Below are 21360 nucleotides of genomic sequence, written 5' to 3'. Positions count from 1 at the left end.
CTGACTGAATCTAGAGATTCCTCCCAGAAACAGGCCAATAGGCAGGTGGCTTGCAGCAACAGTGTGGCTGGCACAGGGCCGCCTGGAGTCTATAATCCTTTCTTGTATTCTAGTTCAGGCACACAAATAAGGCCATAAAGTTTAAGGCAATGCTTTCATGATTTTGATGGGAACCAGCCTAGAATTAACACCTGGTGTTCTTAGACTTTCTCAGGGGTGGGGGGGGGGGCACTTTTCACCTTGAAAATCACCAACAGGTGCTGGCTCAATAAGGTAATCTGAGCATATTTAATTCCCTCTTGCAAACTCCTATTTGAACTCACAAAAGGAATATAATGAGGAAGCTTGCGGTATGAGCACTAGAAGAGGAAGGAGGGAGGTAGCTATCTCCAAATCAAAATGTGTGGGTGAGTGAAATGGACCCACAGCAAAAGCCCATTAACATTCCTATGCACAGATCAGTGAGGGCTGGAAGAACTACAGCCACCTATGAGAGTGACAAGATGGTCAGTTTCTGCCCATCAGCGGCCTCCTTACTTCTAGCCTTTAATGCTACGAGAGAGGGGGCAATTACAAAACTCGTCTTTTCATTTTGCCAGTCAAGGTCCATTTGCCTGCAGGGAGCAGGGCAACAGCTGCTCACACTCCCATGCTAAATAAAGCAGGGCCCAGCTAGAGCTCTGGCAACCTGAAGAGGATAACCAGGCCAATTAGGAAAGGGGCACCGGCCCAGCCAGCTTCATGCTGCCACAAAAGAAAAATTATTTGGGCATGGCTGCCTGAGTCTCCCAAAGACGAACCTCTAATCTTATAAAGTAAACCTTCACTAGGCCGGGCGCAGTGGCTCACACCTGTAATCCCAGCACTTTAGGAGGCCGAGGCGGGTGGATCCCAAGGTCAGGAGATCGACACCATCCCGGCTAACAAGGTGAAACCCCGTCTCTACTAAAAATACAAAAAAATTAGCCGGGTGTGGTGGCACGTGCCTGTAGTCCCAGCTACTTGGGAGGCTGAGGCAGGAGAATGGCAAGAACCTGAGACTGTGCTACTGCACTCCAGCCGGGGCGACAGAGACTCCGTCTAAAAAAAAAAAAAAAAAAGTTAACCTTCACTTAATCTAAATGTTTCCCTTCTCCCTTTGAGTGTGCTTTTTTTTTTTTTTTTTTTTTTTTTTTTTTTTTTTTTTGAGACGGAGTGAGTGTGCTTTTTAAGATCTGAACAGGCGCCGGGCGCGGTGGCTCAAGCCTGTAATCCCAGCACTTTAGGAGGCCGAGACGGGTGGATCACAAGGTCAGGAGATCGAGACCATCCTGGCTAACACGGTGAAACCCCATGTCTACTAAAAAAATACAAAAAGCTAGCCCGGCGAGGTGGCGGGCGCCTGTAGTCCCAGCTACTCGGGAGGCTGAGGCAGGAGAATGGCGTGAACCCGGGAGGCAGAGCTTGCAGTGAGCTGAGATCCGGCCACTGCACTCCAGCCTGGGCGACAGAGCGAGACTCCATCTCAAAAAAAAAAAAAAAAAAAAAAAAAAAGATCTGAACAGGCATCCACATAATTTGAAGAAAACTGTTTCCAACTACCCAGACTGGAAAAATAATCCTCCCTAAGCAACAGAACATACTGTGGTAGCCACAAAAACACACCTCTCAGATCTCCTGCTGTGGGGGGGCCACCAGGTTCACACTTAGGCCACACTTTCTGGGGACTCTATAGCCAATGAGCACAGTGCAGACACTAAGGCAGGCCCATTCCGGCAAGATGCCAGCTCCTCCAAAAGGCAACTTTGGTTTGAAGACTCTCCATCAACTTAGCTGTATTACAGAAATCATCTGAAGAACACAGAGAACTGTTTGGTGGCGGGGAGCGGGGGAAGAGAGACTCGAGATTGAGACTGAGGCTTAGTATATTTGTAACTGAAGTCCCAGGAGAGAAACACGGGTCAGGAAAAAGACCTGAGGAAATAATGGCTCACACTTTCCTATATTTGATCAAACAGCATAAATTTAGAGCCAAGAAGTTCATCGAACTCCAGGATAAATACATAGAACACCACACCTGAAAGCTGCCAAAGAGAAAAACACATTCTATAAAGGGAACAACTATTCGAATATCCACTGACTTGTCATCAGAAACAAAGGTGGCCAGAAGACAGTGGAACAAGATCTGTGAAGAGATTTTTATTTTTTTTGAGACAGGGTCTCACTGTCACCCAAGCTGGAGTGCAGTGGCACAATCTTGGCTCATTGCAACCTCCGCCTCCTGGGTTCCAGCAATTCTCATGCCTAAGCCTCTCAAGTAGCTGGGATTACAGGCATGTGCCACCACACCTGGCTACTTTTTTGTATTTTTAGTAGAGACAGGGTTTCATCATGTTGGCCAGGTGGGTCTTGAACTCCTGACCTAAAATGATCCACCCACCCAGCCTTCCGAAAGTGCTGGGATTACAGGCCTGAGCCACTGCACTCAGCCAAGGAATTATTTTTAAAAAAGAGAAAACTGGCCGGGCGCGGTGGCTCAAGCCTGTAATCCCAGCACTTTGGGAGGCCGAGACAGGCGGATCACGAGGTCAGGAGATAGAGACCATCCTGGCTAACACAGTGAAACCCCGTCTCTACTAAAAAAATACAAAAAAACTAGCTGGGCGTGGTGGCAGGCGCCTGTAGTCCCAGCTACTCGGGAGGCTGAAGCAGGAGAATGGCGTAAACCCGGGAGGTGGAGCTTGCAGTGAGCTGAGATCTGGCCACTGCACTTCAGCCTGGGCAACAGAGCGAGACTCCATCTCAAAAAAAAAAAAGAAAACTGGCCAGGCGCAGTGGTAATCTCAGCACGTTCGGAAGCCGAGGTGGGTGGATCACAAGGTCAGGATTTGACACCAGCCTGACCACATGGAGAAACCTTGTCTCTACTAAAAATACAAAATCAGCCGGGTGTGGTGGCACATGCCCAATCCCAGTCACTCAGGAGGCTGAGGCAGGAGAATTGCTTGAACCCAGAAGTGGAGGATGCAGTGAGCTGAGATCGTGCCATTGCACTCCAGCCTGGGCAACAAGAGCGAAACTCTGTCTCAAAAAAAAAAAAAAAAAAAAAAAAGAGAGAAAACTAATTTGTTGCCAGGAGACACAAAAAATGCTACAGAAAGTTCTTCAGGCTTAAGGGAAAGGCTATTAGATCTTCAAGAAGAAATGAAGAATATTAGAAATGGTAAATATGTGAATAAATAGAAAAGATTTTATTTTTTCCCCTTAATTTCTTTAAAATACATATCATTATTTAAAGCAGAAATTGTAACTTATGACAAGACTTACAATATATGTAGATTTAGTATGTGTGACAACTACAGCATAAAAGACAGGTATGATAAATGGATGTACACACTTAAAAGATTTCTACATTTTATGTGACGTGGCACATCAACTCTAGGTAGACTGAAAAATTAAGAATGTATATTGTAATCACTAGAACACCCAACTCAAAAACATTATTAAAACAGTATAAAGAGTCAATAAATTAAAATACAATTATAAAATAATCTTAACAGGAAACATGTAAAATATTAGAAACCTATTAATAATTACATTTAATGTTAATAAACACTTATTAAAAGGTACAGATACAATATATAAAAATGCAAGACTCAAGTAAATGTTTAAATAAACTACTTTTTTTTTTTTTTTTTTGAGGCGGAGTCTCGCTCTGTCGCCCAGGCTGGAGTGCAGTGGCCAGATCTCAGCTCACTGCAAGCTCCGCCTCCTGGGTTTACGCCATTCTCCTGCCTCAGCCTCCCGAGTAGCTGGGACTACAGGCGCCCGCCACCTCGCCCGGCTAGTTTTTTGTATTTTTTTTTTAGTAGACACGGGGTTTCACCGTGTTAGCCAGGATGGTCTCGATCTCCTGACCTCGTGATCCACCCGTCTCGGCCTCCCAAAGTGCAGGGATTACAGGCTTGAGCCACCGCGCCCAGCCTAAATAAACTACTTTAAATAGGCACAGAAGTACAAAGTAAATTAATAGAAAGAGGTATACTGTACAAACACTAAGCTTAAGAAGGCTGTAGTGGCTATATTCACATAAGATAAAGTAGATTTCTAACCCAAATTACCATAGACAGAGGGAAATTTCATAATGATAAAATAGTCAATACATTAGGAAGACATAACACAACCTAAGCTATTAGAGTTTCAAAATATGAAGCAAAGACTGGTAGCATTTAAGAAAGAAATGGACAATTCCACAATCGTAATTGAAGATTTTAACATCCTTTCTCAGCACCTGATAGAAATAAACAAAAAAATCAGTAAAGACATAGAAGATCTGAACAATATTATCAACCACTTAATCTAATCGATATTACAGAACATATTAACCCAACAATTCAAATTATATATTCTTTTTTTTAGAGACATGGTCTCGCTATACGTTGCCTAGGCTGGTCTCAAAATGATCCTCCCACCTCAGCCTCCCAAAGTGCTGGGATTACAGGCATGAGCCACCACACCTGGCCTAAAATATGCATTCTTTTAAACTGTATGTGGTACATTCACCATAACAGACAATATATTGGGTCATAAAACAAGTCTCAATAAAACTAAGAGGATTGAAATCATAAAGAGGATATTTTCTGACCTCAATGGAATTAAAAGTAGAAATCAGCAACAAATGTTTGCTAATCAGACAACCCACTTTTGATAATCCATGGGTCAAAGAAGAATTCAGGGAGGAAATCAGAAAATAATGAGGCTGGGTGTGGTGGCTCACACCTGTAATCCCAGCACTTTGGGAGGCCGAGGTGAGTGGATCACCTGAGGTCAGGAGTTCAAGACCAGCCTGGCCACTGTGGTGAAACCTCATCTCTACTAAAAATACAAAAATTAGCTAGGCATGGTGGCTGGAACCTGTAATCCCAGCTACTCAGGAGGCTGAGGCAGGAGAATCACTTGAACCCGGGAGGCAGAGGTTACAGTGAGCTGAGATTGCACCACTGCACTCCAGCCTGGGTGACAAAAGTGAAATTCCATCTCAAAAAAAAAAAAAAAAAAAAAAAATTAGAACCGAATAATAAAAATACAACATAAAAAGGAAAATTAGAACGGAATAATAAAAATACAACATAATAAAATTGTAAAGTCACAACTAAAGTAATGTTTAAAGGAAAATGTATAGCTTTAAATATGTATTTTAAGTAACGTCTAAGATCAATGACCTAAGGCTTATCTTAAGGAACTAAAAAGATCAAAGGAAACTCAAGCTAAGTAGAAGAAAGAAAATAAAAGAAATCAATTATATAAACAATTGAGAAAAATAAAACCAAAGGTTGGTTCTTTAAAAGTTAGGCAGGTGTGGATCATGAGGTCAGGAAATCGAGACCATGCTGTCTAACACAGTGAAACCCGTCTCTACTAAAAATACAAAAAATTAGCTGAGCATGGTGGTAGGCACCTGTGGACCCAGCTACTTGGGAGGCTGAGGCAGGAGAATGGCGTGAACCCAGGAGGCGGAGCTTGCAGTGAGCCAAGATGGCACTCCAGCCTGGACAACAGAACAAGACTCTGTCTCAAAAAAATAAAAAATAATAAAACATAAAAAACAAGTCAGATTAATAAAACTGATAAACCCCTACCCAACCTGATTAGGAAATTACCAGTATCATAATGAAAAGGAAATTATCAACACAGCCCCTATAGACATTAAATGGGTAAGAAGGGACCATTATAAATAAACTTGTCTACAAATTTGATAACCTGGGTCAAAAGGATAGATTCCTTGGATAGATTCATTACCTAAATGACACGAGATCAAACCAAAAAATGTGAATAGCCCTATATTTATTAAGTACATTATAGAAAACTAGACAAAGAAAATTTAAGGCCCAGATGGTTTCAGACGTTAACTCTACAGACCTAACAAGGAAAAGGGATAGTTAGAATTGGGTTACTAAAAAGTTAGCTTTTAATATCAACAGGAATACTGGTCAAGAGTCCACATTATGCAGGTTATAAATGGTAGACACTATAAAGCAATAGGAATCAGCTCTGATGACACTCATTTTTTCTTCCCTTTCAAAGGCTTGGCAAATAAAGCCGGGTCAATTTGTTCCTTTGCTAGTCCTCTGACAGAGAAGAGTCTTGCTGCCCGCTCCTGCAGAGTGCCCCCACATTTCAGTCCAAGGGCTATCAGTTCACATTTGAGCTTCTCCAAACCCAGCAACTCCAGTTCTGCAACAGAGCTGAACGCCAATAAATCTATAGTTTCCTTATCAATAACCTGGGGGAAAAAAATAAGAAAGTATTTAAAACAGGCTTCTTCCTCTGAATAAAGACTCTTTAACTGTCGAGTACCTTTTATTTCTTGAGAATTTTTCATTTAATTTGCCATATCCTGCAACTGAATTTTAATCATCCATCCACATGTTATTCCGTAAGTATTCTCAATATACATAAAAACTAATTTCATCTATACATTTAGAAAAAAAAGCATTCAGAACAGTAACAGAAGTATAGCATTCCCAAACAGATTTTTAGTATTGCTCTCTTTTCTGATTTTTCTAGTAAAAATCTAAACAGTAAAATATAGCCAGCCTATCCCCACACTATTCCCACAGAAAAGAGTAGGCACTCCTAAAAGCTTAATGAGAATCCCACGCTTCTGAATCTATTAATTCCATAATCTTAATGCTTTCCATTCTAATTGAGTAATTAAGACTAACTGTCAGAGCTCCCCCTTATATAACAAACTCAAATGCTGTTCAATAGACTCGCAACTGTTCTACCCACCAAGTGCCTTTATAGACTTTAAGACAAAATTAGCCTGTAATCCCAGCCCTTTGGGAGGTGGAGGCAGGTGGAACACTTGAAGTTAGGAATCCGAAACCAGCTTGGTCAACATGGTAAAACCCCATCTCTACTAAAAATGCAAAAATTAGCCAGGTGTGGTGGCACGTGCCTGTAGTCTCAGCTACTCCGGAGACTGAGACAGGAGAATCACTTGAACCTGGGAGGTGGAGCAGAAATCACACCACTGCACTCCAGCCTGAACAACAGAGTAAGACTCTGTGTTTAAAAAAAAAAAAAAAAAAAATTAAATACTGCTAATGATACCTTGAAAAGAATGAAAACATTCATCTTTGGATGATTTTTAAAAACTATATTCAAAGAATAACTTTCTCTTACAGTTTTAAAATACTAAAGAGCTCTGGAGACACACTCTATCTTTCTAGTTGATCTTTGTTTTCTTAAAAAAGCTATTTTGTTAGATTTCTGGGAGTTAACCTTGGCTTATTTGTGACCAAATTCTAAAATACCACTTATGTGTGTTTAAATAATCACACCTGGTTGTTAGGAATACAGCAGCTATTACTACAACATCAAGAACAAAACTCCATGGCTAACATTGAAAAATATCAGGTTTTATCCTATGATTCCTTTTTTATTTTTCTAAGACTTCAGTCCGGATAAAGCTCTTATCTAATGCATACACGTAACATAAAAATTACATGCTTACAACTCCAGAGACTGTAAAGCCCTTAGCATAAAAAAATTCCAATATTCTCACCAGAAAGGGCAATTTATGCATTTTTATTTACTGGGAGTAGGGGAAGGTGCTGGCTAAACGAATGGTAGGTTTTGTGTTTATCGAAGGAAATTAAGTAGTTTAGGTTTCACCTATTCTAAAAAGCAAACCATTAGATCAAAGAACATCAGAGATTTTTGCTGGAAGCCAGTCCATTGTAGACAGTGAAAAACCAACTTTTTGAGAGAATGAAATAAAAATGCCTTTTTATTTTATTATTATTTTTTGAGATGGAGTCTCACTCTGTCGCCCAGGCTGGAGTGCAGTGGTACAATCTCATTATCTCGCTGCAACCTCTGCCTCCCAGGGCACAAGCAATTCTCGTGCCTCAGCCTCCTGAGTAGCTGGGATTACAGGCATGCACCACCATGCCTGGCTACTTTTTGTTGTTGTTGTATTTTTAATAGAGGCAGGGTTTCACCATGCTGGCCAGGCAGGTCTCGAGCTCCTGACCTCAAGTGATCTGCCCGCCTCGGCCTCCCAAAGTGCTGGGATTACAGACATGAGCCACCGCACCTGGCTGAAGATGACTTTTTAAAAAGGCTGACTGTGGGTACTTAAGATTTAATGATACATTTAAAAGAAGAGGTTCCTCTTCTATAGAAGAGGTCTTCACATTCAGCTGAAACTATTGTTCAAACTATCCTCACATTAGAAAAAGCTGAGTAGCAATTTAGTGACAGGAAAAATGAGCACATTTCATCAAATCTAAAATGCCATCGATCGTAATATACTCTTGTTCATGTATTACTAAGAATAAACAATACCAATTAAGTTATAATATGTTATACACATCTTAGACATGCTAAAATGTAGAAAACATGCATCTTACAATTGATACAATATGGAATCAAGGACACCACCTAGTGGCAACATACTATAAATGCCAGAGCTTAAAAAGAGTCTTTTGGGGAACAAGGCAAGCTTCACCATAATCCGTACTTCTTAAAATCAAACAAGCCTTTCACTAAGCAGCTGAGGAGGAAAAGCGTATTTTCATTTTAATGACTTATTGTGGAGATTAAATTGATTTAGCTCTAGATATCAACCCCAAAACATACTTACTGTGTTTCCTAGCTGGCTTTCCTGCAGTTTGACAACGGCAACGTTTTCCCTTTCTTCAGGTGCTACCTCGGCAACTCTTTCCCAATCAGTCCTTTCTTTTGTCTCTTTATCCTTACTCAGTCCAGCCCCAGTGGGTTCCTCTTCTATGAGTTCTCTACTCTCTGCCTTCTTCTCCTGGGTCTCTTCTGTTTCTGTAACTATCCTGCTTTCCATATGCTCTTTGGACTCCCCCAGCCCAGCACATAAGTCTTCTGAAATATGCCTCCCAGAGTCAGTTACCGGGATCTGCAGTTGTTCCGGTGGTCCACGGTCTGTATTCACTACTCTCGCCCTCTGAGAACTACTGGGAAATTTGGCTGCCATCTCGACACCATCGCTGCCAATTTTTGGAGCATGGAAACCCATTCCTGAAGTGCTTGGTGCTTCTTCATTGTCATCATCTGAGCTCTCAGAGCTGGACCCTTCTGCAGTCTCTAGTCCCTCCATGCCCAACCTGTCAGAAGCAACAGAAATATTTAACAGCATTTGTAGCTTCTATGTAAAGTAAAGAGTTGGCTGGGCACGGTGGCTCAGGCCTGTAATCCCAGGACTTTGGGAGACCAAGGCAGGCAGATCACAAGGTCAGGAGTTTGAGACCAGACTAGCCAACATAGTGAAACCCCATCTCTACTAAAAATACAAAAATTAGCTGGGTGTGGTGGCACGCACCTATAATCCCAGCTATTCAGGAGGCTGAGGTGGGAGAATCACCTGAACCCGGGAGGCACAGGTTGCAGTGAGCTGAGATCACGCCAGTGCACTCCCCACTGGGTGACGGAGTGAGACTCCATCTCAAAAATAAATAAATAAAGCAAAGAGTTATAGTTTGTTCAGGAAACAGAATCTGTTTATGGTAGCTTGAGATGAAGAACAGGTACATTTAGGAAAAAGATATTCCAGAGCTTATAAACAGAAGGAAAAAATTTCAATGAGACTGGAACCAACTGTCCCAAAGATCCAAGAGGATCTCCTTTCTAAAGTTCTGAATCTCTAAAAGCAAAATTGATTTTGCTTAGTTTTTTTTCGCCATATTACATTAACTTCAACAGTTGGAAATTAGATAAAATAATAGTTGGCCAGGCGTGGTGGCTCACGCCTGTAATCCCAGCACTTTGGGAGGCCAAGGTGGGTGGATCACAAGGTCAGGAGTTCAAGACCAGCCTGGCCAATATGGTGAAATCTCGTCTCTGCTAAAAATATAAAAATTAGCTGGGCCTGGTGGCGGTGCCTGTAATACTAGTTACTCGGGAGGCTGAGGCAGGAGAATCACTTAAACCCAGGAGGCAGAGGTTGCAGTGAGCCGTGATCACGCCACTGCACTCCAGCCTGGGCTACACAGTGAGACTCTGTCTCAAAATAATTAATAATAATAATAATAATGATAGTTATAAAGAAAATCCAGCCGGGCGTGGTGGCTCACGCCTGTAATCCCAGCACTTTGGGAGGCTGAGGTGGGTGGATCACTTGAGGTTAGGAGTGCAAGGCTAGCCTGGCCAACATGGTGAAACACCGTCTCTACTAAAAATACAAAATTAGCCAGGTGTGGTGGCGCATGGCTGTAGTCCCAGCTACTCAGGAGACTGAGGCAGGAGAATTGCTTGAACCTGGGAGGTGGAGGTTGCAGTAAGCCAAGATCATGCCACTGCACTCCAGCCTGGGTGACAGAGCAAGATTCTGTCTCAAAAAAAAAAAGAAGGAAAAGAAGAAAATTATTCGGTGCTGCTCCTTGACTTGATTGGTGAAAAAAAATATAAAGAAAATCCTAGGAACAATTATTCTGTTTTACAGAGGTGTTGCCCAATAATAAATATTAAAACACACATACACACACACACACACACACACACACACATTTATAAATCCTATGCGTGGGCTGGAAGCGGTGGCTCACGCCTATAATCCCAGCACTCTGCGAGGCTGAGGCGGGAGGATCACCTGAAGTCAGGAGTTTGAGACCAGCCTGGGCAACATGCCAAAACCCTGTCTTCACAGAAAAATACAAAAACATCAGCTGGGCGTGGTGGTATTCGCCCTAGCCCCAGCTACTCAGGAGGCTGACATGGGAGGATAGCTTAAGCCCGGGAGGTCAAGGCTTCAGTGAGCCGAGATCGTGCCACTGCACTCCAACCTCAGCAATAGAGTGAGAACCTATCTCAAAAAACAAAAAAAACAAAAAAAACCCCAATGCTTTATTAATAATTACTCAAACCCAGAAATTACCCAAATGTCTACCAAATGGAGACTGGATAAACAAACTGTGGTACGTTCATACCATGAAATGATACTGAGTAATAAAAAAGAATGAACTACTGATACATACACTACCATGGATGAATCTCAAAAGCTTTATATTAAGTGAGGGAAGCCAGACACTAAAGGCTATATGACATCCTAGGAAAGACTAAACCATAGTAACAAATATCACACTGGTGACCAATGGTTGCCAGGGTCTGGAGGTGGGAAAAGGGACTTAACTACAAAAGGGCACGTGGGAACTATTTCAGGTCATTAAAATACTATCTAGATTACGGTGGTGGTTACATGCCCACATAGCATACATTTTTCAAAAGTCATAGAACCAATCAACCAAAAAGGGTGAATTTTGCTATATATAAATTATACCTCAGTAAACCTCATCAAAAAAAATACAAACCACAGGTAGTGTCACCACCCTTTCTCTCAGGAACATTTAATTCCCATTTCAAAAAGAACAAACATTGTATGCTGAACTCACAGTGTTATATGATCTTTGATTAATAATATCTGTTTATCCCCAAAGGGGATAAACTTATTTTTAAGAACTTGGCCCAAGGGAAGTCACTGGCAACAAAGAAGACCAACTAGAGGGACAAGAGAACTATCAGAAAAATGAACAAGAAAAAGTACTACTGTGCTTTTTACCCTCAAGTGCGAAAGTGGTGAAGAGAAGTCTGGCAAAGTGACCAGACCTCAATGACCGCAAAAAACCACAGAAAACAACCAACTGGAAGTACAGCTTGATTTCCACCTAGAATTTCTAAAAGTTAAACCCCTTCAACACCAAAAAAGTAATTCAAATATAAAGCTATTTTTATGTTTCAGCGTAAGGAAAAAATTCATCCTTTACATTCAATTAATGGCATTCACAGCAGAAACCATTACTGCAGTATGTACAATGTGACAATCACTGAAACCTAAAGCCTGAAGCACTCTGGAAATTTTCTGAGCTCCCATCAAACATTACACAAAAATGTGTTTGTGCCAGATAAACAAGAGAAAATGTCTCCTATCAGTCCTCAAAGATCCGTTGGGAATGAAAGTGAAACACTTACCAGAAGCACCTCCTCTTTCCCGCACTGGCTCCTCTGTCTGTTTTAGATTTGGCAGGCCATTGTCGTTTCCGATTCTCACTGATTTCTGCTGAAACCATCTTGCTGGAGGCAGCCTGCATACCTAACCAGAAATTTAAACAACTCAGTTTCTACTATAGGGACTGAGTTTAAAGAAATTATAAATAACATGGATTGCAAAAAGAGCTGCAATCTACAGTTCTAGATTTAAATTTCTTAAGATATCAACATTTTATACAGTTAATCCCAAATTTACACAGATTTAAAATAATAAACATTCTAGTCTAGAAGCAAATTTTTAAGGCACCATTGCACAATTCACAACTTTTGAGACTGACAAGTTCATACTTAGCTTTCGCCAAACCTAATTATTTATTCCTGTGTTAGTTATTTGCATACACTTGTCTTTTTCCTGTTATGTCATAACCTTTTTGATGGAAAAAGATTATTTCTTATTCAATTGTTCCCATGCTAAGCCTGCCATATGTTTTGGATGCTAAAAACAAAAGTTAATGATAATCATTCACATTAAAAACTGACCTAAAACCGGCAGGAAATTCTTTGAGGTCTAGACATCTTCTGAAGACTTAGCTCATCTCTAAATACAAACAAAAATGTTCTTACCTGGGGCCCATGACCCAATGGAATTCAGGGGTTAAATATGCCAAATGTTTGCTGGGCATGGTAGCTCACGCCTGTAATCCCAACACTTTGGGAGGCCAAGGCGGGCAGATCACAAGGTCAGGAGTTTGAGACCAGCCTGGCCAACATGGTGAAACCCTGTCTGTACTAAAAATATGAAAATTAACCAGGCGTGGTGGCGCACGCCTGTAATCCCAGCTACTCCGGAGGCTGATGCAGGAGAATTGCTTGAACATGGGAGCCGGATGTTGCAGTGAGCCGAGATCGTGCCATTGCACTACAGCTCTGGGTGACAGAGCAAGACTCCATCTTGGGGGAAAAAAAATGCCAAATGTTGTGCATGTGTTCTTTTTTAAAAAATATACTGTGTTCATTTTTGAGGATAAAGGTTCCAAGGTTTTCATCAGATTCTCAGACATCTGTAACCTAAAAAAAGCTTAAGAACTGCTCTTTGTGTGTAGTGTAGAGCAGTCTGAACAGCTGGCTTCAGGGGTGCCAGCTGAACACACTAAGGAATCCTCATTCTCACCTTTGAGGACAGAATCCTCCAGACGCTCAGCCATCTCATGGCACTGCTGCTGGTAGTCGGGGCTGGTGAAGCAGTGCTTGGGTTCTACAAGCTTCCGCTGCAGTCGCTCCAGCCGCTTCTGCTCCTTTTCAGCCTCTCGCTCGGCTTGTTGTTTTACCCATTCAGCCATTCTGGGGATGAGGGAGGAAGAGATGTAACTGAATGGATATATTACATATACACTTTTATATATAAAATGTCCCTGATGAATTAATGCACTTGCTCATACTGTGATAATTCTCTTAGAAAGGTGCGCCATGTTTACTACTAGCATATGATACTGATCTTAACTAAATCCCAAAGATAATTATTAAATTATCAAAAAGGTTAAATCTGATAATAAATTCACGTGTAAATATTTTAAGTTTCCATTTCCAATATACATGGCATATGTATAATCACTACTGATAGGAAAGTATCAAAAAAAACAAACAAAGGTGGGCATCCTACGCTTTTTCATGATTGACATCACGTAGTCTCCTTCCACTGAGATCCCGACAAGCTTCTCGATTGGTTGTCTTCTCAATTTGAGCACCAAGTGCTCGGAGCATAGATCCAAAACCTGAACAGATGTATTTGGAGAAAGCAGGTTAAAATGTGTTCAAGGATGAATAAAAGCAGAATTTGTGAAAACAATCTATATCACAAGATTAACAATGATCTCTACTTTTTTTTTTTTCTTTCAGAAAAGATGAACATCAAGGTTCTAATTCAGGCAGCGAAAGTAAAAGAACCTCATGCCTTTCACCTTTCATTTTATAGTTCTGAGATAAAATACCTAGCCTTCCCAAATCTAATTATTTATCCTCGTGTTAGTTATTTGCACACAGGTATAATACCTGTACAGCTAGAATACTTAAAAAGCTTTACCCAATGACAGATATACCAAGATTCTCAGATTAAGGACTTAAAAAGTATATAGTGAGATTTTTCAATGAGTTTAGAAGGAAAGGCAATTTTAAGCTCTCACTGGCTGATACGACATGCTTCATTCACTCATTTTTTTTTCCCCCTAAGAGATGGGGCCTTGCTCTGTCACCCAAGCTAGGGTGCAATGGCTTGATGCAATCAAAGCTCACCGCAGCCTTGAACTCCTGGGCTCAATGGATCTTCTTACCACAGCCTCCCAACTTGCTAGGATTACAAGCGTGTGCCAACGCAGCTAGCTTTTTTTTTTTTTTTTAGAGACCACGGTCTGACCATCTTACCCAGGCTAGTCTCAAACTCCTGGGTTCAAACAGTCCTCCCACCTTGGACTCTCAAAGTGTTAGGATTATAGTTGTGAGCCACCACACCTGGCCACATGCTTCATTCTTTTTTTTTGAGACAGAGTCTCACTGTGTCGACCCAGGCTGCAGTGCAGTGGCATAATCTCGGCTCACTGCAGCCTCCACCTCCCAGGTTCAAGTGATTCTTGTGCCTCAGCCTCCCAAGTAGCTGAGATTACAGGTGGGTAACACCACACCTGGCTAATCTTTATATCTCTAGTAGAGACGGGGTTTCGCCATGTTGGCCAGCCCTGTCTCGAACTCCTGACCCAGGTGATCCACCCACCTTGGCCTCCCAAAGTGCTGGGATTACAGGCGTGAGCCGCCATGCCCAGCCCATGCTTCATTCTTTTTTTTTTTTTTTTTTTTGAGACGGAGTCTGGCTCTGTCGCCCGGGCTAGAGTGCAGTGGCCGGATCTCAGCTCACTGCAAGCTCCGCCCCCCGGGTTTACGCCATTCTCCTGCCTCAGCCTCCCGAGTAGCTAGGACTACAGGCGCCCACCACCTCGCCCGGCTAGTTTTTTGTATTTTTTAGTAGAGACGGGGTTTCACCGTGTTCGCCAGGATGGTCTCGATCTCCTGACCTCGTGATCCGCCCGTCTCGGCCTCCCAAAGTGCTGGGATTACAGGCTTGAGCCACCGCGCCCGGCCGCTTCATTCTTAATGACACGATTTTAAACAGCTGGATATAGTCTGAGACGTCAGCTCTCTGAAAACCAAACCAAATCACTGTAGATTTTGAGAATGCTTAGGGATCACATGTCACTACATTAGGAGAAATACCAACAACTGTTTATATTGTTTTTGCTTTCTCATTTTCTTTCTTAGTAGTTGTGTTAATACAAACAAAACCTTAATCTGCCTCAACTTGTAAACAATTGTGTTTCCTAAGGTAACTTTAGACTTCCTTTAGAACTATAATAATGAGAGAAAATTCTGATTAAAGTGGAAGGAGATTTAGAAAAACAAAAACTATTTATTCAGCAAATTGAACAGAATAATGGCCATCTCTCTTCATTTAATTTTCCCCCAAGTTTTAGAGCCTAGGTTCCCTAAGAGCTATCCAGCTGAAGAAAGTGGGAATAGTATCATACAATATTTCTTCCTGAACAAAAATAAAAGACAGCCTGAGCAACATGGCGAAACCCCATCTCTATAAAAAATACAAAACTTAGCTAGGCATGGTGGCGTGTGCCTGTAGTCGCAGCTACCAGGGAAACTGAGGTGGGAGTATTGCTTGAGTTCAGGAGGTCAAGGCTTCAGTGAGCCATGATCACACCACTGTACTCCAGCCTGGGTGACAGAATGAGATGGTATCTCAAAAAAAAAAGAAAAAGAAAAAGAAAGAGAGAGAGAGAAAGAAAACAAAAGAATAAAAGAGAAAATGTCCAAAATCAGGTTAAGTAAATAAAAGAATTCATAAGGCAAAACAATATTGGCATACTAAAGAGACTAGGAAGTTTGTTAATTTAATACCATGGCTAAAGACAGCAAATGTCAGCAGCAGAATATAAAAATAAATAAATAAAAATAAATAAAGACTACAAATGTGCTACAACTAAGTAGTCAATGTTCACGTCCTACCTCCTTTTCCACCACAAAGTCTGGGTTCCAAACTATAAACAGCTCCATGCTGCACTGTGTCACTGCTGTTAATGAGTGCGCCATTGCATTTCACAAAGAAGTTTTCCACTGGAACATCCTAGAGACAAATTTGGTTTTTTAATGCCTTCTATGAGATAATAATCTAAGTTTGTTACAAGGCGGGACCTAGCTGTCTTTTTATTACTCTGGTTACAACAGTGGGTGTTCAATTAATATTTGTTGAATTGGAAATGTAAACTACTAGGAGAAAAAAAGTCATTTCACATGATGCATTTTGGGTATAAATTTTTCCCAATATTACCTAATTATCACACATAGAAGAAACTTCAGTCTTTTCGGTGACAACAAAAACTGCTTCTTCTTTGATAGGTAATCTAAGTCAAGGTAGAAGACTATGCAGGACTCAGATTAAATAACTGTGGAGGTCCCATTTTCTGACTTTCTTAAACAGGTAAAACTAAATTGAACATCAAAAGTAGTCCTCAATCCTAAAAAGTACAGGTAGGAATAAGAAGTAGAGAAGGAAGGAGTCAAGAGTATGGTTTTTAATAAATCAATATAAATACACCATGGGAGACATAAAAACATGAAAAATGAGCAAAAATGTGCAAAGTTTTTGAAGATGCTGGGCAGCCCCAGATTCTGTGGAGCTGCCCCAAAGCCTACATGAATCAATACTCTCAGCAGTCCTGTAACCCAGTAAAAGCCCACTCTGGACCAAGAAAATACAGAATTACCAACCAGTACCAGGCTGGTGGATGTATGGAGACTGAGCTATGTGATTATAGTTCTCTACTACAGTCACTGCCCAGCCAGGGCAGAACAGGTGGAGAGTTGGATTTATGTTATCTGGGGTTTTCCTAGGCAAATGTAACGGCTGGAGAGAAGAGCACGGGAGCTCAGCTCAGGCTATTTGCAATGAGGTAACATGAACGACTATTCTTGTCTTTAAAATACTGTATACCTTAACTGTTGTAAACATTAAATGAGATATGTAATACATTTTGTATCTATTTAATGTTTACACATTAGAAGCCTTCTGTATGTCTAATGGGTAGGGTATTTCTAAATAATTTTAAAAGATATTAATATGAAGGCAGAAAGTATACACCAAGGAAATTATGTACACTTCATTTTCAAACAGAATGGCTTATTAAACAAAACAACTGATCAACAAAATTGCATTTTCTGCTAAGATTCTTGTCAATGACGTCACGAGCAGAAAAAAGGATACAACATTTAGACTCAATTTAACTGTTTTTAACCATTTGTGCATTGTAAAGTGCTTCAAACACAAATTACCATGTGTGTTTTAGCACAATCAGCCTACGGCTATCAGAGATAAACCTGTCAAACTTATTCACTGCAGCGAGGGTAACTGCACACCAGGAGTCATGGGTATCTCACCAACACAAAGAAAGGAGTGTCATTACAAGATTTGGGGCTAGGGTGGGGTTGAGGTGAAATTTACATCAAGCAGTGTTTAAACACGTTCAAAATAAAACAGGACTGTATATAAAAACATCAACATCAGCTCTGGATTGTGAAGGCTCCTCTTTCCTTGGAAACTACAAATTTAAGATAAATGTGGAAAGTTGTGTCCAGAAACCCTTAATGGGAAGCTCTGTCCTGGGTTGGAAATCAAGAATGCTTCTCTACAGGGCAAGAGTGGGAGGGTTCACTCTTATCGAGAGAACTTCAAACAGCAAAATTCCTTAGATATTATTTGGTTTTTGAGACCGAGGCTTCTCAGTGAATAAGAAAGTAGCAGACCTTCATGGGGGTCATTATGACATTATGACATATCACCATTTCCTGTTAACTCTGTAGCTGTACATCGGTGTAGTGTGGGGGTCACAAAAACAAACATAAATTTTGCAGCTGGCTTTATTTGTGTCTGTTATCCCAGCCTGATGAAAAGCAGGGCAGATTTTTATTTTCTCAGTGGGAGTTAACACTAACTTCATCATGTGTCAGAACAGTTTTGTTTTTAAAAACATAGGTGTGAACTTGAGCTATTCTTATTTGTTCCAGTATCTCATCAAATACTCTTTTGTGTTTCTATTCATATTTGCTATGGTCATGTTTCTTAAGTTTCTGACTGAATCCACTCATTTATATTTCTTTTTTTTTTTTGAGACTGAGTCTATCTTTGTCACCCAGTTTGGAGTGCAATGGCTCAATCTCGGCTCACTGCAACCTCCACCTCTCAGGTTCAAATGATTCTCCTGCTTCAGCCTCCCCAGTAGCTGGGATTACAGGCGCCTGCCGCCACGCCTAGCCAATTTTTGTGTATTTTTAGGAGAGATGGGGTTTCACCATGTTGGCCAAGCTGGTCTCGAACTTCTGACCTCAGGTGATCTGCCCGCCTCGACCTCCCTAAGTGTTGGGATTACAGGCGTGAGCCACCGCACCTGGCCTATTATTTCTTGCTTCCGATTTAAAAATAATTATTTCCAACATACCTCATGATTAAGATCCTATTTTTTCTGGTTTCACTTTGGATCAATTGTCAGCAAGTTTGAAAACTGTACTCATAGGCCCGAAAGAGTGGCTCAAGCCTGTAATCCCAGCACTTTGGGAGGCTAAGGTGGGAGGATCACCCGAGGTCAGGAGTTCAAGACCTGGCCAACGTGGTGAAACTCCGTTCCTACTAAAAATACAAAAATTAGCCAGGCATGGTGGCGGGCGCCTGTAATCCCAGCTACTTGGGAGGCCAAGGCAGGAGAATCGCTTGAACTCAGGAGGCGGAGGTTGCAGTGGCCGAGATGGCGCCATTGCACTCCAGCTTGGGCAACAGGAGTGAAAATCCGCCAGTGGGCGGGGGGCAGAGAGAGGAGAAAAGAAAACTGTACTCATGAGAAAAGAATTATTTTCAAAAGAATTAGAATGCAATTATTTTCATGGTCAAAAACAGTTGTGCTTACAGTTTTTAGACTGGATTACAGAGCAGGAAGGAAAACATAGAAAGTGAAAAACCGTATTATTTGCAAACACATAGCTTCTTCACGGAATCGATCCAAGTCTCTTAAAAATCTGGTTTAGACTGCAGCGTTAACATTTGTTAAGCTTATAAATAGTAAGCAGAGGAAATAGCCGAGGAAAGCACGGATGAGGTGCGGAAAGAACAGAGTTCTAGATCAAGTGCCAACATTAAAATTAGATTCAGGGAAACCACTAAATTCTTTTGACAACTGAATAGGTTTAATATCTTATTGCTGGTAAAAGCTTACTTAATTGAGAGTTAAGTAAAAGCTCACGTGTAACTTGGGAAGTCCCTGGTAGGTTTCCGCAAATGTGCATGGACAAATAAGACCATCAAATGATTAGTGAACACTTCTACATAACAGGCCCTAAGAACCCAGGCTCTCAACAGGACACACGTGTGAATGCTTGGTCACAACGAGTGACCAGAAGAATCAATTTTCCTCCCCAATCATCCTTTGGCCTGGGTTCGGATATGACATACTTCTCCAGGCTGGGGCTTAACAAGGCTGTGTGATAACTGAAAAAAATACACGTCACATAACCACAGTAAGAAGGTGAAGACTGTAGCCTTAAACAACAGCCTGCCCAACTGCCAGAAGACCGTTATATTTACGGATAAAGAAAGAGAAACAAAGTATTTGTAACTGTGAGCCGGACTAAGTGCCTCTAACAGTTTTTTTCTCCCTCTTGGTGGGGAGGCAAACCACCATCACAAAAGAAAAGGAAGCTCTCAGTAACAGTTCGAAGCACCTTAACACTGAGGAACTCTCAGCCTCAACAAGGGAAAACCCCAGAGAATAGAGGTACCCGCCCCTCCTCCTCCGGACAGACCTACTTCGCACCCAGCGCTGCCACCTGTCTGCCTCTTTCTCCTTCCTAACAGGAACCGAAATCCTCACCTGATCTTGGCAGTGCCGGTGGATAAAATCACGGACGGTGCACCGAGCCGAGGCACACCGCACCGCCTTGCACCCGAAGCCGGGGCCGCGAATCCACACCAGCCCAGCGCCTTCCGCCATATCACCAACTCCCCGAACCTCTAGCCTCCCTGAGACACCAGGCGCCGCAACTCGCCCGGCGCATCTTGATGACGCGAGCGTCTCCCAGCGCCCCGCCCCTCACGCTTCCATTCGCTCCTCCCCTCCCCTGGGGCTGGTCAAGTGAGCCGGGCGGCCGGGCGGCGCGGGCTGGGGGAGGGGAACAGGAAAGGCCTGGCGGAGGCCGATAAGGCAGCAGAGCACTGGGCGAGGCGTTGCCAGGAGAAGTTGCTAGGGCGGGGCTCGAGGGACCGGCTATAAAAGGTTCGTGCTGGGTTAGGTTTCGAGCTTCCTGGCCATAAGCGATAAGGCTGTAACTAAGCACCGCCCTGTGCCGTAGGCTTTGGCCCTTTTCCTCACATCTGTGTAGTTATTTTTGGGTCGCGGAGAATTGTGGCCCAAGAAAGGTCTGCTCCTTGGGAGTGTGGGGAGAGAAGCTGCAGTCCCGGAAGCGGTTTTAGGGGGCCGCTTCCTTGGCCTGGAGGAGCCCCCCAACCCGAGGGGACCAGGGAAACGACCCCCAGGAGGCCCCCAAACAGTGGCCCGCGTGGTTTCTCCTCCAGGTTTACAGAGCGTTCTCTTCCCCTCCAGAAACAGCCAACCTCCGGGTTTCTGCCTGCCACGCACGGTTTATTCTTATTTCCGCCTGTTTGTGCTCTGCGTTATCTCCACTTAAGCTCTGTTTTCAAAATATTTCACAGCAAGTGGGCTCTTGTGAAAGGCAGTGACAGGAGTGACGTTTATAGTCATGCTGCTTCAAAAAACCCTACCATAACTTTTATTCTGCACCATGGAAACACACTCGGACAGATTTGCATAACGTAACTTTAAGGCTCAGGGAATCTGAAGGAGTCCCTTAATATTTAATAGGCTGAGATTATGGTATTTCTAAAACCCTGAACAATTCAAAAGCCACCAGTGTGAAGATAGGAAGGTTATTAGGAGATATCTGTGCCTCCTAAACGCAAATGCATCGGCCCACAGAATTGCCTTCTCTGCTGTTAAAATGCTTGGCAAATGAAACTCCTAGCTGAGTGGGTAACAAAAAATTCAGAAATCGTTTAGAGGTGGCAGTATGTGCGAAAATGGAATTTCAAGGCCTGGGAAGTTAATAGATTCAGTGGTCTTTATTTCACACACGAGGGAAAGTTGGGGAGAGAAAGGGCCTCCATGGGGATGCCAGTAGATAAAGAAAAATTACCAAAAAAATAAAAATAAAGATAGATTGTACCGGCCAGGCGTGGTGGCTCAT

General features: G+C 42.2%; 2 protein-coding genes across 2 annotated transcripts in view; one reads left to right on the top strand and one right to left on the bottom strand.

Moving 5' to 3' along the window:
* The window catches only part of LOC126937204 (histone H3.3A), a 403313-nt gene that overhangs the window by 309878 nt on the left and 72075 nt on the right, over positions 1-21360 (top strand). The gene's annotated exons all lie outside the window — the stretch shown is intronic.
* SDE2 (SDE2 telomere maintenance homolog) lies at positions 3208-20155 on the bottom strand. Its single transcript, XM_050760525.1, has 7 exons — positions 19971-20155; positions 16063-16180; positions 13661-13772; positions 13172-13341; positions 11983-12103; positions 8633-9125; positions 3208-6262 (listed from the first exon to the last, which is right to left on the bottom strand). Exons 1-7 carry the CDS (start codon positions 20088-20090, stop codon positions 6041-6043), a joined length of 1356 nt encoding a protein of 451 aa, XP_050616482.1. The 5' UTR covers positions 20091-20155; the 3' UTR covers positions 3208-6040.

Source organism: Macaca thibetana, chromosome 1 (assembly GCF_024542745.1).
Source record: "Macaca thibetana thibetana isolate TM-01 chromosome 1, ASM2454274v1, whole genome shotgun sequence".
Taxonomy (NCBI): Eukaryota; Metazoa; Chordata; class Mammalia; order Primates; family Cercopithecidae; genus Macaca; species Macaca thibetana.
Note: the sequence above shows the minus strand (reverse complement) of the source record. Positions and strands in the feature narration are given on the sequence as shown.

What these genes read in the sequence shown, in the direction of transcription:
- SDE2 (XM_050760525.1), bottom strand. Translation starts at nt 20,090, where the DNA reads ATGGCGGAAGGCGCTGGGCTGGTGTGGATTCGCGGCCCCGGCTTCGGG. An exon ending in ACCGGCACTGCCAAGATCAG is followed by an intron (nt 16,181 to 19,970) that starts GTGAGGATTTCG and finishes ATTTGTCTCTAG; the next exon opens with GATGTTCCAGTGGAAAACTT. An exon ending in ACTTTGTGGTGGAAAAGGAG is followed by an intron (nt 13,773 to 16,062) that starts GTAGGACGTGAA and finishes ACATCTGTTCAG; the next exon opens with GTTTTGGATCTATGCTCCGA.